Genomic DNA, 15,764 nt, shown 5'->3' on the forward strand with positions numbered 1-15,764 from the left:
CTTCTGTTGTTGGATTTATTTCATAGATTTTCTGATATGATGGCTATGCTTTTAAATGCTATTTGTTTTTGTGTGCAGCAAAATTTAACTTCACATGTTGTGGTTGTGTATTGTAACCAAGGTCTGCAATTCTGAATGATACCACCTATACCGGGCGGTACGTACCGGTCCGTCAGTAGACCGGTATACGGACCGCCCGCTACTGAGCGATACCATCGATTGAGGCTTTATCGTCGACGGTGATCGAGGAAGAAGAAAGAAGAGGGAGAAAGGGAAGAAAGAAATAGGAAAAAAAGGGAGAACCTGGAGATCGCCGCTCTCCTCGTCTGTCAGCGACTTCTCATCCGTGCGCATGAGAAGAGGCATCGGTGTCGCGGGGCAGAGAGAGGCGAAGATTTTGTTTTTTTTTCTTCTCTTCTCGGGCGACGCCGCCCGAGAATGGAGGCGACGTTGCAAATTGTTTTTTAATCTGCGACATTGCCACTGTGACGTCGCTCGAGAAGGTTGGGCGACGCCACATTTTTTTTTTATCTACGATGTCGCCTCGATGACGTCGCCCGAGAAGAGAGGTGACATCACCCTACATAGAGGTAAACAGAGCGGTTTACCTATATATATATATATATATATATATATATATATATATATATATATATATATATATACCGATCGGTATATTGAAATATATACCGTACTGAATAAGTCTCGAAATTTTTATACGGTATGAAATTTCAATCCTTAATTGGAACCATTGTCCTACCTCATGATTCTTTCATCCTTTAGTTCTGTCTTTCTGTCTATTGTCTATAAATAATTTTCGTTTCCACCTCTATAATTTTTATGGATTTTCCTCTGTCTTTTCACTATTGTCCTGAATGTTTTGATTGAGTTTTTCTTTGTGACAACTGCTGCAGCTAATGCTATAGCAGGACAGAATCATCTGGGATACTATAAACTTAGTCTTCGTTCTTCTTCTTCTTAGTTCTTTCCTTGATGCTCGGATTTATGTTTTATTTTTTTTATTGGAATGACTTAATAAGCTTGTCGTGTCATGAAGTGGTTTCCATTTTCCTTTAAATCACTTCTAGATCATGTTAAATAAATCCAATGGTTTGTCCCCTTTATCTTATCCTGAGTTTGCCGTATCTTTGTGGGCACTGCTACAACTCTGGTTTCTGAATACAGTCCTTTTTTTCATTGACTTGATTGCATTCGTTAATTTGGCTGGTAGTGTCATATTCAAGACCTCAACATTTCACCACATTACATATAAGTTTTTTTTACATATTTAACATATTCTTGTCTCTTCCAGTATCCATAAAATAAAAGAGATGAAGATTCCTAGTAGGTGAGCCTACACATGCTTACAGTTAGAAATCATATATATACACACACAATTAAACATGAGATATAAAAAAGACGAAGATATCTATAGATAGGATGCCCACAAGCACCACGGATATGTTACTTATCATGGTGTTTCTTAAATATTTCTTAACAACTACCTTCCTCCTTCGTGCTTTTCTGCAATTCATGGGTTTGAAATATCAAATTCTGATGGTGCAACATGGCGTGATGCCTGAAACATGCTTTAGATACATGTAGGGAAGGTTTACAACCTAGCAATAATGACCATCTATTAAACATTTAGTTTAAGTATCACTGATTAAGAGATGGTATATATATTTCTTATCAGATATTAATAGATGACACCAGAATAGCAGGCAATCATTGTTGTTTTTCCCTATAGTTACATTTCTTGATATGAAAATTGTAATACAAGAAGTTTGGCAATTGTTATTGTTAGTGGCTTGATGACATCAAAAACTAATTTTGGGCATACGATAAGTGGCTTAATTACTGTTCCTCTATTTGCTTATATGAGGTCAATTACCAATTTTTGGGTCTAGTATATGCATTAGTGTATAAGTAGGGAAGTTCTCCCCTGACCTTGACTCCAAGTTTCATGTTTCTCCTCATCATCTGTGTTGTTATGACTTGTGAGACTTATGTTACAACAAAACTGATGCAGTTAATCCTATGTTATGACTTCTTACAGTTCATTGAGAAACTTCTTGATGACGGCAAAAGAAGTCCTCGGACTATTCGACTTGCAGCTTTACACTTAACGGGGTTGTGGCTCTTGTATCCTGCAACAATTAAATATTACATAAAAGAATTGAAGTCACTGACATTATATGGCTCTGGTGCACTTTCTTTTTCAAAATTTCCAGCTATCAATCATTATCTGATTTGTCCTATGGTACAAGTTAAGCAAATCTCCTTCTCGACCTTCTAAATCCCTTTCTTTTCTTCAGTGGCTTTCGATGAAGATTTTGAAGCAGAGCTATCAGAGAATCATGAAGCTCAAATTGAGGTTTCATTGCTTGCTCAAAGTCCTGATCATGAATTCACAGAGGTATTCCAAAAGGCATAATCTGGAGATTGTTTGCATTGTCATAATTATGTAGGTCTTGAAATAATATTTTACTTGTGGATAGGTGCCAACTTGAGGTTCTTATGCTCATTTTTAGGGTTAATATGATGTGAAAGTTAAAAGTCCTATTGAACTTTGATTACTAGCAAGATAATTTTACGCTGTGTGTGCCTTTGTAACCTTTTACTAGAACTTGATTTTTTTTCTTGATTTGATGCTAACTTCTTGGTATACATCGTTATTGTCAAGGTCTGCCGTACCGGACTGTACCGCCCGGTATGGGCGGTACATACCGGTCCGACAGGCCAGCGGTACGCGGACCGTCCTGTACCGTACCGAGCATTATAGCACTGTAGTAGTGCTACAGTGCTCGATACACCTGAGTGTACCGCTCCGTACACCTGGGTGTACCGAGCGATATATCGTACCGTACCGGTACCGAGCCCGGGTCAAAACGCCGGTACGGTACGGTACGGCAGACCTTGGTTATTGTATATCACATTATGGTGATGTGCTCCTACCTTCAGGGTTCATCATTTTTGCCATCTAGGCAACTTCTGAAAATATAACCAAAGTAGCCTCCATTATTCAATGACTAGCATACACCATATTTTTATTTCTTAATTCTTATGGTAACTTAAAGGGATGACATTGAGAATGTGTAGAAGTTCCAGCTTTTTGCACCTTTATGTTCCTTTTTTATAGCTTCATGTTGCTTTCTTACTGTTTCTTTAACATGCCTCAATTTCATATTATTAGGTCTCTCTTATTTCATAGTTTTCTTAAGCCTATTTAATATGTCAGCTTACATATATCGACATGTTCTATTTATTGTACGTCACTCTACAGGTGTTTATCAATACAGAGATGTATGCTCGTGCTTCTGTTGCTGCTCTCTTTTACAAACTTGCAAATTTTAATTCTGTGAGAGGAGAAAGGGAACAAAAAGATGCTGTTTTAAGTGGCAAAATGTTTTTACTGGAACTGCTCGATTCTGTGGTATGGAATATGAGACTAGCATAGAATAGAGGTTGTTGGAATTTGGATGAGTTGTATCTTGATATAATCTTCATTTTCTGTGCACATACTTGATAAGTAATATCATGTTCATAATTATTCTTTTCCTTAATGTTATTGTACTCCTATAATTGGTATGCTTAGGTGCAATAATTTGTTAGGAGTTTGCTCAATTTGTCTAGATGGTGGGTCTTACTGTGGAAATTGATTCCTCAAATCTGCATAGATGTGGGCTTCCTGCCATAGTGAATGATTTCTTAAACTTGTTAATCATTTTTTTTTAGTGAAAATTTTAATCTTTCAAAAGTCAGGACATCTTGTTTGTTGAGCTTCTAAGTTCTATTCTTTTGTTGTCTAGTATCAGATTATCATTGTTCAACTTTTCTATACCTCTTTATAGTACTAATAGGAGACAGGTACCCTTATCTTATATTTTGAATTAAATTGATTAGTTCCAAGTGAAGGAAGATTTTATTGAAGTAGCAAATAAATTGTAGAAGACTTGAACAATTTCTCTAACTTTCACCTTATGAACTATACTTAGCAAGTCTCAGTTGGTCTTAGCAATCATGAAATCAACAATTGTCATGCTGATTGGCTTGCATCATTTTGTACAGGTTGATATGCATGGTGCTGGAGAGCATTGGCATGTGTCATACAACACACCTACATTTTGATAAGTATAATTTTGGTAGAAGCGATGTGCAACATGCCCCCATGTCTAGAGACAAGAATGTTTCCTTAAAACATTAAGCCGCTCCATTGCATGCTCAACCCTGCTATGGTTCACAGATATTATGTTATGCATTACATTTTTCTATAGAAAATAATTGTTTACCAAACTTGAATAATACAAACTTCAATAACATTTTCTAAATATATATTTTTTAAAATTGTAATTTTTTTTTGTGATGTTCAAGAATTTATTTTGATTTAATTACTTTGAATTCTGAAGTAAAAAAAAAGTTTCATTAACATAATTTAGCATTGATGTTTTGAGGATGCCATGGTGTAAACGTATATTTCAAACTGTCCGTAGATGATACATCATGATAGATCATAGTTATCTACAACAGAAGCCACCAATCTGGAGTTCTACTTAATGTGATTATCCAACTTTCTTGGTTGTCTGGCTAGCCGTGGTACATGCATACACACATGGAGCAATTGTTGTTTCATGGTCTAGATTTTGTTGCTTTCTTGTTAGATTGGAAAACAAAATATCTCTAAGTTGACCAGACTTTCTGGTATGAACTATCATACAAGCATGTGTAGTTATTATTTTCTTATTTCTTATTCATGTTACGAGGAAAGTGATAATTAAATTCTTTTAGACCATCAAACTAATTTTAGCTTGTGCAAGTTCGTACTTCTAGCAAACTTGGCATGACGTGTAGATGCCCTTTCATTCTTTACAGGCTAATGAGAAAGATCTTGCAAAAGAGCTTTACAAGAAGTATAGTGGTGTGCGTATTTGTTTTCGTCTTCTTTTTGTTTGTTTAACCTTTTTTACCTTTGTAGGTAGGTGGTTTGCATTATATCTCACAACTTTTTTGACATAAATCTATTCTTTTATCAGGTCCATAGGCACAAAGTCCGTGCTTGGCAAATGATTTGTATACTTTCACATTTTGTTGAGGATGATATTGTTGGGAAAGTTACATCCAACCTTCACATTTGCCTCTATGTAAGATGGTCTTTCTCTCATGTATAACAGATATAATAACTCCACCGATACTCTAGGTTTTTTTGTTCGTGATTTTCTGACTCATTTGTTAATGATAATATGCTGATATAGTCTTTCAATTATTGAATTCAAGCTTTTATAGAAAGCTAGCATAAGATATAAGCAAAATCTCACTTCGTGAATTATGAATATGTAATACTTGATAGTACTTGTTATATACATTCTATACACATTTTGGATATTGATACCCATCAACAAGGACTACAGTTTTGGGTGCCAGACTGACCACCCATGGCTTGACCGCTGTGGGTTCAGTCCATACCAGTGTATCAATACATGGTATGCTGGAATGTATCACAGGGGGGTTTGGGTTAAAAAGGGAAAATAGGAGACGGAGGAGGTAGAGGATGACGATGCGGCATGGAGGAGAAGAGGACACAAAGGAGGAGGAATATGGTCTGGCAACGGGGGGTGGGCAGATCAGTGATTTAAAACATGCTAGGCACCAAAAGGCGCCACGGTCCAAAAATGCCCTAGGCGCTTGCCCGAGTGAAGTGAGACGCTAAAAATTAATAATATTAAAATTAATAACATTAAAATCAAAATAATAGTGTTATTTTGTATACAGTTAACAGTATACTTTCGATTTCGAAAGAGAAGCGAAAGAGAAGAGAAGAGTGTAAGGGAAGACTGAAGGTGCTGAGAAAAGCGACAGCGGTAGTGGCAACGACGAGCTATGATAGTGGCAACGGCAGCGGTAGCAGCGAGCAGCGGGAGCGAGAGTGGCAAGCGGCGACAACAGCAAGCAGCGACTGCGGGAGCGGGAGCGATGAGCGGCGACAATGGCAGCGACAGCGGTAAAAGCGAGCAGTGGCAGCGAGAGCAGCGAGCGACAACAGTGGCAGCGAGCAGCGTGAACGGCAAGCAGGGTTAGGGTTGGGGAAGTTGCGCTGATATCGGTGCTTTAGTTGGTTCGATCGCCAGGTTTAACCTAGGCGCTTGCTCGAAGCGCTCGGCGCCTGGGCTCGGGCGAGCGCCTAGGCGACGCCTCTTTGAAGCGCGTCGCCTGGAAATGAAGCGAGGTGCTCGGGCCTCGCCTCGCCTCGCCCAAGCGCCTAGTCAAGCGCCCGAGCGCCTTTTTAAATCGTTGGGGCAGATCAGCAGCACAGTGGGAAAGTGGTGTGTGTCACGGACACTTGTGACTCGCATTCTGTTATCTAACCCTAAGCTGCAGTCTGTAGATTATATAAAAGAACACACTAAAAGGCAGTCTTCAGCATGATTACTGCCCAGATTGATAAACACTAGTCGGTGTAGACTAATTGAGTGAAATTGAGTTTTGTGTTCATCAACTACTAACACTCTTTTAAGGTGTCTAATGTTGATGTGAAACAAATAAATATATGTGAGATAAGTGGAAATATACTTTATGGGATCTTCTTTAGTAGTTCTTGTTTCTCTTGAATGCTTTTATTTCTTTTTTTAGTCAAAAGCCGAAAGAATGTTGATTTATTTCATTAAATTCATGATGTTCCTGAATTTTGATCTTTGTTGATGATCATGAGCCAATTCGATATTTCATTATTGGTTTGATGTTTGATGTTTTTTCTTTAAAGCATTAAATATAAGTAATGATAATAAAATGGTCATATCAATAACTCAATTTCACTCTATACAATCTAAAGATTTGACTTGGATTTTGATCACAAGTTTGACTCCTTGGCCCAAGTAAAAGCCAATCTAATCTAATCTATCCAATCTGTTTATTACCCAATTTGAACCTTAAGTTCTATGTACTTTTATCCAGGGATCGTTGTTTCGCCCGGACCTATACTAAATGGGTGGCATGTACGGGTTCGAGCATTGATCGGTATGCGAACCCACCTTGGTTTGGTTTGCCGCATAAGAGACGTGGGAAACCCTAATTCCCACTTCTCATGCGAGCGTCGCCTCCTTCTCTGCAAGGTTCATTAGCATCCCCTCCGCCTCCGTATGGCTCGTGAGCGTCGCCTCTAATGGTGCGATTGATGCTTCTCATGCAGGCGACTGATGGATCGGGGTATGATTGCGAGCTCAATACACACCGCCATGACTCAGATAAGTCTTTCTCCTCTTCCTCCTTCCTCCACCGCTTCCTCTTCCCTCTTTTTTCCTCCTTTACCATCTCTTCTTCAATTTTTTTCTCTCTCCGAAACTTCGGTACTTACCAGTGTACCGTGTGTTGGGACACCACTACAAATCGGTATGTATTGGCTCGATGAATCTCCAAGTCGGGTCTGGTACCCGATTTGGCTAACCTTGCTTTTATCTGTACTAAATGACAAGGTTATTTCGTATCGTACCGGCATATAGAGTGTTGCTTGATACGGTACGGGCGTACTACTCGGTACACATATATATACATATATATATATACATATATATATATATATACATATACATATATATACATATATATATACATATATATACATATATATACATATATATATATATATATATATATATATATATACATATATATATATATATATATATATATATAACCGGGAAGTGGCGGTGGCGGTGGTCACTGACTGGAGAGAAGCAGCGGCGGGGGTCGTTGTCCAGAAGCAGGGGAAGCAGGATCGAAGTCTCGCTGGAGAAGGATATAGCTGCGACGGCCCTTTCCCGTTTCTCTCTCTTTTTTTTTTGAGATGATGATTACTACGGCGAAGTGTTTTGAGAAATTACAGCGAGAACGCCGAGGATCGCTGCTCTGATACCAAATGATAAGACCTTAGGGTTTTATCGTAGAAGAAAAAAGAGAAAAGGGATGATCACTTCGAGGGGATCGGCCTCCTGGAGTTAGTCAAAAGACTGAATAATATTTCATTGTCTGATGAAAAGAAACATTTACATCCCTATTTATAGAGTTCCACCAGAACTTGGGCTCTTAATAATAAATAAATATTAAATAAACCTCTATTCAATTCTAACTGAACTAAACAGACTCAATAAACATTATTCAAAATCTCAGAAAATAAAAGGATCCTAACAATTCTGTGCTGATGGTTGCCATGTTTGTTATGATGAGAGAAGATAAGAGCATACGTGGAGAAGAGCGTGGTCATGGGCTGAGGGAAGACATGGGTAGTTCTTGAACCAAATGAACGCATTGGACTGCAGATGGTTCAACGATCTAAGTCTATAATTTCTGACATAGACCCGTTCTAATCACATGGTTTGGATGGGTTGACCAATTCACGTATATGTTTTAAATTGTTAATGCTGACTTCTATTTGATTATGGACCCTATCTCATGTACTGGTAGCTAGAGAATGTGAAGCTATGTGAATGCATGTTTCTACTCATTTCTTCTCAATAAGAACAACAATTCTCTTAATCATCACCTAACAATACCTTTTTTTCTTGCAGAGAAACAACCTACCTGCCGTGAGACAGTATTTGGAAACTTTTGCAATACAAATTTATTTAAAATTTCCATCTCTGGTATGAATCTTGCATGTGTTTCAACTAATGCCTTCAAAGTGAAAATTATGATTATCATATTAAGAAAAAACATATGTATTGGAAACTCTACCCTGCTATGCGTATAGTATGTTTTAAATTATTTTGTTTATTTTTCTGCATATAATAAGTTTTAGGACATTTTTGTTTTGGGACATGTGGATTATGGCTGTATAATGTTGATAGACTGGCACGTGATCAACACAACTGAAGTACAATGCTTTTGTAATATGTTTTGATGGTATGACACAGTTTTCAGTTTCATTATTCTTAAGTGCTGTCATTAAAATCTTTGACCTCTTTATGTATGTTATACGAGTTGGTACTTGATGTATCTTATTCTACAACTGTGACCTTTTGGTTCATTTGCAGTTTTCTTTATTGTTGTTTTGTCTCATCTTTCAAGAAGATCTAGTTTCTACAAATTCAATAGGTTGGCAGTTCGTTTAAGTTTATTCATAGAGTTTTGGCTATCACAACAAACATTTTATATAATTTTCTGATGGAGTGAAAATATCTTTGCCTTGGTGTGACTATCTTTCTTTTTAATTTTTCTACATTTTTTCTGCCTTCTCTTCTATTTGGTTGATTGATTCTGTGTTTCAAACTGTAGTAGTAAGTTTGATGGAATTTGATGATTGGATACTCTTGTTTGTAGTAAGATGACCTGTACATCTTCTCTTAATGTTTTGCTTTGTTCCAAATAACTGTGGTTACTACTATATTAGCCTTTCTTTCCAACAAAACTCATCCAGTAGGTATCTTAGCCTCAATTAACCTTATATCATCTATGTGACCTGCATATATCTTGTCTGTGATTCTTCTATACCCTTTAAAGTCTCTCTTCTTTGTTTGCTTCTTCTTTTTCTTATAAAACCTTTGGTTAATTTTTCTTAAATGCCTTCTGATGAACTATAAACTAGAACTGCGTTCATACGACTTAAAGTATCAGCCGTTTTGCTCGTGATCTACAAGCACTTCCGTTGTATTTTTATGTCTAAGTATCTCGACAGTAATAACATGTTTGTGCAAAAGAGAAATGCAGTTTTTAGGTAGAAATTTGGGACTCCTCTATTAAGATGGTGCAACATAGTTCTATTATTGTTAGACAGTTTCCAATTACATACTAGTGCATTGCTGCCTTCCTTCTTGGTCTTAATTGAGTCTTTTATCTAAGCAATGCACATAAAACAAATTTCTTCTTTGATATTTAGTGAAACTCTTAAAATTTGAAGTTATCATTTTAATTGTTTATATCAACTTTTATTTCTAATTAGGATGCTTACAGCTATTAGTTGCCAAAGGTATCTGGTTTTCTCTTATTATTCCAAAAGAAAAATTCTTTTCTCTTTCTGGTGTGCTCTTTTTCCATCCGCATGGTTCGAAAGTTCCAGAATGTATATGTTTGAGGGGAAAAATATGTGATATATTTTTTGATCATATAAAATAAAAAATGATTGACCTTTAGGAACTTGTGTCCTTTCAATAATTCTTGCAGGTTGCAGAGCAATTAGTTCCTATTTTTCGAAATTATAATATGCGGTCACAGGTAAATGTTATCACTACATGATGTAAAATTCTGTCTTACTATTACTAAGAGTCCCTTTTCCATGCAGGCACTTTCTTCATATGTATTCATAGCAGCTAATGTGATTCTTCATGAAAGCGAGTTGGCTGTTCAAAGAAAACATTTAAATGAATTACTTCCTCCAATAATTCCATTATTAACATCTCATCATCACAGTTTACGTGGTTTTACTCAGGTGCAATTGTGTTCTTTTACCAAACATTCAAGTATTATGGTTTTTAATCGTGTTAGTCTTCATGGGTCTTCATCTGCTTTTTCAGCTACTAGTTTTCCATGTACTCTGCAAACTGTGGCCTACTATGATTATTAATGGTTCAGATGTTGGATCCTTGGAGAAGAAGTGCTTTGAGGAATTGAAATCATATTTAGCTGAAAATACGGACTGTGCTAGGTAACCTTTCACGTTATTGTCTAATTTGAGTTTGTTGTGTCCTCTTACACCCCTGTATTAATTGAACATCTATGTTTGTTCAAATCCATAGAATCTCTCTCTCTCTCTCTCTTGTCAGCTGGAACCATGCTACTGTTGCAACCATAGTAATGATACTTCTATCCCTTGGAAAAAAATGGTATTCATTTCCATCATTCAGTGTAAAATCTGCTATAAGATCCCAAGAACTTGTACTCATGCTTGTTGAAAATTGGTTTTATAGCTGAAGTAGAATGGTAGATTGAAAATGATGATAAGGACAAACCAACTTCTAGACGTTCCTTCATTCTGGTACCTATTAATGTATCTTTACTACCACAAATATTCTCAATCAGATTATCTCTGTCATTGCTAAACACACCTTCCTTTTGAGTTTTGACAACTTGGCCAAGTTCATCTCAACAGAGTTGCTAGATTCTTGGGTCACTCAACTTGAGGCATTGGAGTTCCTAATTTTTTGTCTATTTTGATGCCACCTGTTTACTCAACCCTGGAGATACTTCCAAGTCAGCAGGTGGTAGTGCAGTGATGGTTGCCAAGTTTTGTAATTTGTGTAACCCACTTATGTTGTCCTCTCGACATTTTTCTTCTCTATTAGGTAGAAACCATGCACATGGTTTCGCCTCCTTGGTGAATAACAACAGTAGCCATTATCTTCCAATCCAAAGTAAGATTGTGGCATGACCTATTTGACGAGGTGTTCACAATGGCATTTCAACATTGTGAAGCTCATTTTTTCTTTTAACATATTTGTTCATGGGCCTATGGTCATTTCTGTTAATTTTCCATTCATGATTTGTTGTATCTTTCTTTCAGGCTAAGGGCATCAATGGAAGGCTTGTTTAATGGTTTTGATCCTAGGTCTTCTGCAACTCCTACGGGTGTCTTTGATGTTCAGAAAGAGGTTAAATATATTAAACTACCTAGACAGTTCCCTTTTTTCTCTTATAAAACCTTGCATTTGTCATGTCTAATTTTTGCAGTTAGCTACATATGTCATATGTCACAACTTTTATTATTTCAAAAATTATTTTCTTTGGAGAAGCTGCATTCTTTTGGAAGACTTGAAGTCCTGGGCTTTTGATGTAGGGATCCGAATTTGAATGCGTGCCTGTTTCACTGATGGAACAAGTCATGGACTTTTTAAATGTAAGCACTACCAACATTTATCTCTTGTTTTATAATGTAGTTGAGACTTGAGCTCTAAACCCTAAATACAGGGTGTGAGGGAGGATCTAAGGTACTCCATCGCAAAGGACTCCATGATCATTAAGAATGAGAGCTTGACAAATAATGGTAAGGGCATGGCAAAAAGACCTGATGACAATGCTGAGGAACCCCATGCTACTCTGAAGGACATCAATTTGGATTTTCAGAAAAAAATTACACTGCCCAAAGAAGCGAGGTCACCCATTGGTGCTAATAATGAAATTACTATGAGTGATGCTGAGTTTCCAAGACTAATCTCTGGTAAGTTGCTGCATGATGATGGCTTTTTTCCCCTTAATTAGATTGATATGATCATAATGTTTTGTAACAAGATATATATTCAATTATGAATCACAGTTTTCAGAAATGAAATATGGAAATTGAGCTAAAATTAAAATAGTTGAATGTGTCACTTGGATAAGTTGCTACTCGATCCTCAAAGTAATGAGTAATCTTATGCAGTCAAGGATGTCTACACTTTTAAACACACAAAATAAGACCTGTGCTCTGCCTAGATTGATTTTGTTTCTAATCATATAATGGCGGTTTATCCTTTCTGATTTTATACACTAAGCAATTTCTATTATGAACTCATCTGTCTTATTTATGGGTTGAACTAGAGGTTTTGACTTGCATATGGAGCCACTAGACAACTTTAACCCCAATATGTAATTCACATATGAGGTTTTCTTGACGGTTCCATGTAAGTTCAACCACATTTGGTTTTGCTGGGCCTCTGACAATCTGGACAAGCAGGCTATCTCATGTCATTTATACCTTGATACTTCTTTAGTCATATTGAAAATGCTAAGTACAGCTATTGGCATTATGGCATGTAGGTTTGTGTGTCATGCTTTCACTGATAAATGTTATTTATAACCAGTCTGAACAAGTACTAGGATATATAACTTGATACTTTATTTTTAATATTATTTTTTTCATTGGTACCTGAAGGTACAAACTGGCATATTGATTATCGAACTGGTATCGGATGGACATTTAAGACCTTGTTGGAAGTACCTAATCATAACTCAAGTGCATATCATGTCCTCTTTACAAATATCTTTTGAAATTTGTTTAAGTTGTAAATAAAATAATTGAATAATTAAAATGCCAAATGTTTTTTGACAGTAGATAGGTATTTATTTGTTTGATATCCTTCTTTCTCTGTTTGTTCTTGTGTTGGAGATTTGAATATTAATACTGATACTAGTGTTCGAACACATGGTACACGAGTACACACCAAAAGATAATGGAAGAAGAGGTGGTAATGGAGGAAGAGGAGGCGATGGAGGAATAGGAAGGAAGATGAGTTAGTGGAGAAAGGAGGTAGGAGGAAGGAGTTTGTGGACCGCCCGAAATAGATCATGTCCGTAAACTAGTTCATGCTCGGATTGGTAAATGCCAATTGTTATGTATCGATGTCAGCAAAAATGAGTTCTCTGGTAGCAATGATAACAATAACAAATCAACATTCCAAATATTTGAGGTCCACTCTGTTGATTGTTTTCATCATTGATGAGCTTTATCCTAATTAAATCAGAAACATTTTACTCTGTGAGTCAGTCTGATCAATATTCAAAACACTAATCTTGATAATTCAAGCTTAGAACTAATTAATTTAAATTCTCATCAATAAGAACAATATAATCGACAAATAACATGCTCCATGGTGGTTCATCCTATATATAATTAGGAAGTTTGACCATCACAAATATAAAAGATAAGAATGTAAAGTTGATCTTGATGTAATTCAATACCAATATGAAACTCACCAGACATCTTTTGTGACATTGATATAAATAGTGGAAACATCTTTGTTTTGTAAACCCGTCATAGTAAATCTTTAAGGACTCTATCATAAATTTTTTCAAAGTAAATGGCATATGCAAACTTCTCTTTTCTTTATATATTTTTAATTACTTATCTCAATAGATAAATACATTGTGTTGTTGATCTTCCAATCATAAAACCATATAAATTCTTGAAAATACTCATCACGCATATTGTTTTATCTTTAAAAATTCTTTTCCAAAGTTTCATAGCGTAATATTATCTTAAATCTCTAATTAGAACAAGTTTGGATATTTCCTTTTATTATATATTGTCCAGCTGATTAGACATAATAGACCTCTGCAATGCTGTCATTTTAAAGTAAACCTAATTATTCAGTCACTTCATATATTGAATGTTCTTTTTTTTTGTATTTGTACATATGTACGTCCAAGTGTGGAATCAGTATTGACCAACATAACAGATTTGTTCAACTTGAATATGTGCTCATATTTGACTCTCAATGTTGTGTAATTCAGATCTTGAAAAGGAAGACCAGCTTTTTGGCTCAGTGTTGCAAGCAAGGAATCGAGCTTTGGACACAATAAGGCAAAAGCAACAACAATTTATTCTTGTAGCGTCATTGATTGACCGTATACCTAATCTTGCTGGATTAGCAAGAACTTGTGAGGTAAACCAGAAAAATAGACAAAAAAAATTCCTTATGAATTTGTTTACTACACTTAGTGTACTCTCTTGAACCAATCCTCAATGACTTTGATGTATTCTAGGTTTTCAAAGCAGCTGGTTTGGCCATTGCTGATGCTAGCATTTTGCAGGACAAGCAGTTCCAGCTTATCAGGTTGGTTTCCTTTTGTATTTCAACAGTGGTTGCACAAGTCAAAAGTTGTGTTGATTGTAGAAGGCTGTCAAGCTCTGGAACTATATGTAGATCCTGCACTATTTGTCAGTTATCTTTTGCAGAAATTCCAGGATAATATGCCCTAATCTTCTACACAGAATTAGGATTTTGGATAGAAGTTTGTCTATTAAAATGTAGCTAAGCATGGGATCATCGTATTCACTTTTGATATTAGGATGAATGAATTAGCTTAGTGACTTGTCATGATTCCTCAATCTGTTGTCTTCAGAAGTCTAAGAATACTTGAAAAGGTTGCTCGACAGTTGCATCTACTTAAACATGTTGATTAACAATGGGGCTATTAGCCACTTATAGAAATCCATTGTCTTCTGTGGTGTTTCAATAGATCAAACTACTAAACTTGGGCCTTGTTATGTTTAAACAATTTTCAGGTTTGATACTTTATGCTATGCTTTCCATTCAGAAAAATATTTTCAACTGACAGCATTGGAACTGAATATTTAAAGTTTTTGGCTTCGTTTCAGCATAACAAAGTTCAACTTTGACAACTCGTTATTCTAGATGTCATGAATGTTGTGCTTGCTACAGCTATTATTGCCTTCTTTGAGATGTGAGACCAAGTTTATCTAGAACATTTTGATGAAATTTCAATACTCGATTGATGGAACAAAAGGTGTGATTTCTCATTGTGACTGTCTTGCCTGTCATGCTTGTTTTTTTCTTTCATATGTTAAATAACAAGGAGAAACATTCCTTTGTTCATTTTAGAAGACATGCTGCTGCCCACAAGTTACAGTTTTAAGAGTAGGATTTACAAGTATTTTAGGTTTAGGGACTCGGTAGGACCAATCCTCAGTCTTTGTATTAATTTTAACTCAATTTAAATTCATAATTAGAATTGGCTTAATGGTTATTATGACTGATATTGTTTAATGTCGAATTACTCTTTTCCTTGTTTGGAACAGCATATGTGCATTTGGAATTTGGAAATTTAACAAATCGACCATTATTTTGTCTGCTCCATTAAAAATGTCTTTTTTAAGGGGAAATTTGTATATCAATACTTGGTGCTTATTTATGCTTTATTTTTAGATGAACTGAAAATGGATGAAAACAGCTGTTTGATGTCTGATTTATAGTTGAGTCCAAACCCATAAGAAAGAGAACAAGGCTGAAAGTCATAACTACAATGTTTCAGTCCAGTTTTCAGTTTTTTATGATCCTACAAGA

General features: G+C 36.0%; 1 protein-coding gene across 9 annotated transcripts in view; it reads left to right on the forward strand.

Moving 5' to 3' along the window:
• LOC135596706 (uncharacterized) overlaps window positions 1–15,764 on the forward strand; it is a 48,097-nt gene that overhangs the window by 31,348 nt on the left and 985 nt on the right. For 4 of the 9 annotated variants that reach the window (XM_065088784.1, XM_065088782.1, XM_065088785.1 and 1 more), the window contains 14 exons: window positions 2,060–2,207; window positions 2,319–2,419; window positions 3,287–3,436; window positions 4,873–4,920; window positions 5,034–5,141; window positions 8,559–8,633; window positions 10,150–10,200; window positions 10,268–10,414; window positions 10,500–10,630; window positions 11,486–11,573; window positions 11,759–11,818; window positions 11,890–12,139; window positions 14,191–14,342; window positions 14,443–14,513. In XM_065088784.1, coding sequence (XP_064944856.1) covers window positions 2,060–2,207; window positions 2,319–2,419; window positions 3,287–3,436; window positions 4,873–4,920; window positions 5,034–5,141; window positions 8,559–8,633; window positions 10,150–10,200; window positions 10,268–10,414; window positions 10,500–10,630; window positions 11,486–11,573; window positions 11,759–11,818; window positions 11,890–12,139; window positions 14,191–14,342; window positions 14,443–14,513 — 1,580 coding nt within the window. Of the gene's footprint in view, window positions 1–2,059; window positions 2,208–2,318; window positions 2,420–3,286; window positions 3,437–4,872; window positions 4,921–5,033; window positions 5,142–8,558; window positions 8,634–10,149; window positions 10,201–10,267; window positions 10,415–10,499; window positions 10,631–11,485; window positions 11,574–11,652; window positions 11,819–11,889; window positions 12,140–14,190; window positions 14,343–14,442; window positions 14,514–15,058; window positions 15,208–15,764 lie in introns of those variants that run through there. The other 5 variants (XR_010481013.1, XM_065088783.1, XR_010481014.1 and 2 more) reach the window with 5 other exon arrangements.

This window comes from Musa acuminata, chromosome BXJ1-11 (genome assembly GCF_036884655.1).
Source record: "Musa acuminata AAA Group cultivar baxijiao chromosome BXJ1-11, Cavendish_Baxijiao_AAA, whole genome shotgun sequence".
In the NCBI taxonomy this organism is placed as follows: domain Eukaryota; kingdom Viridiplantae; phylum Streptophyta; class Magnoliopsida; order Zingiberales; family Musaceae; genus Musa; species Musa acuminata.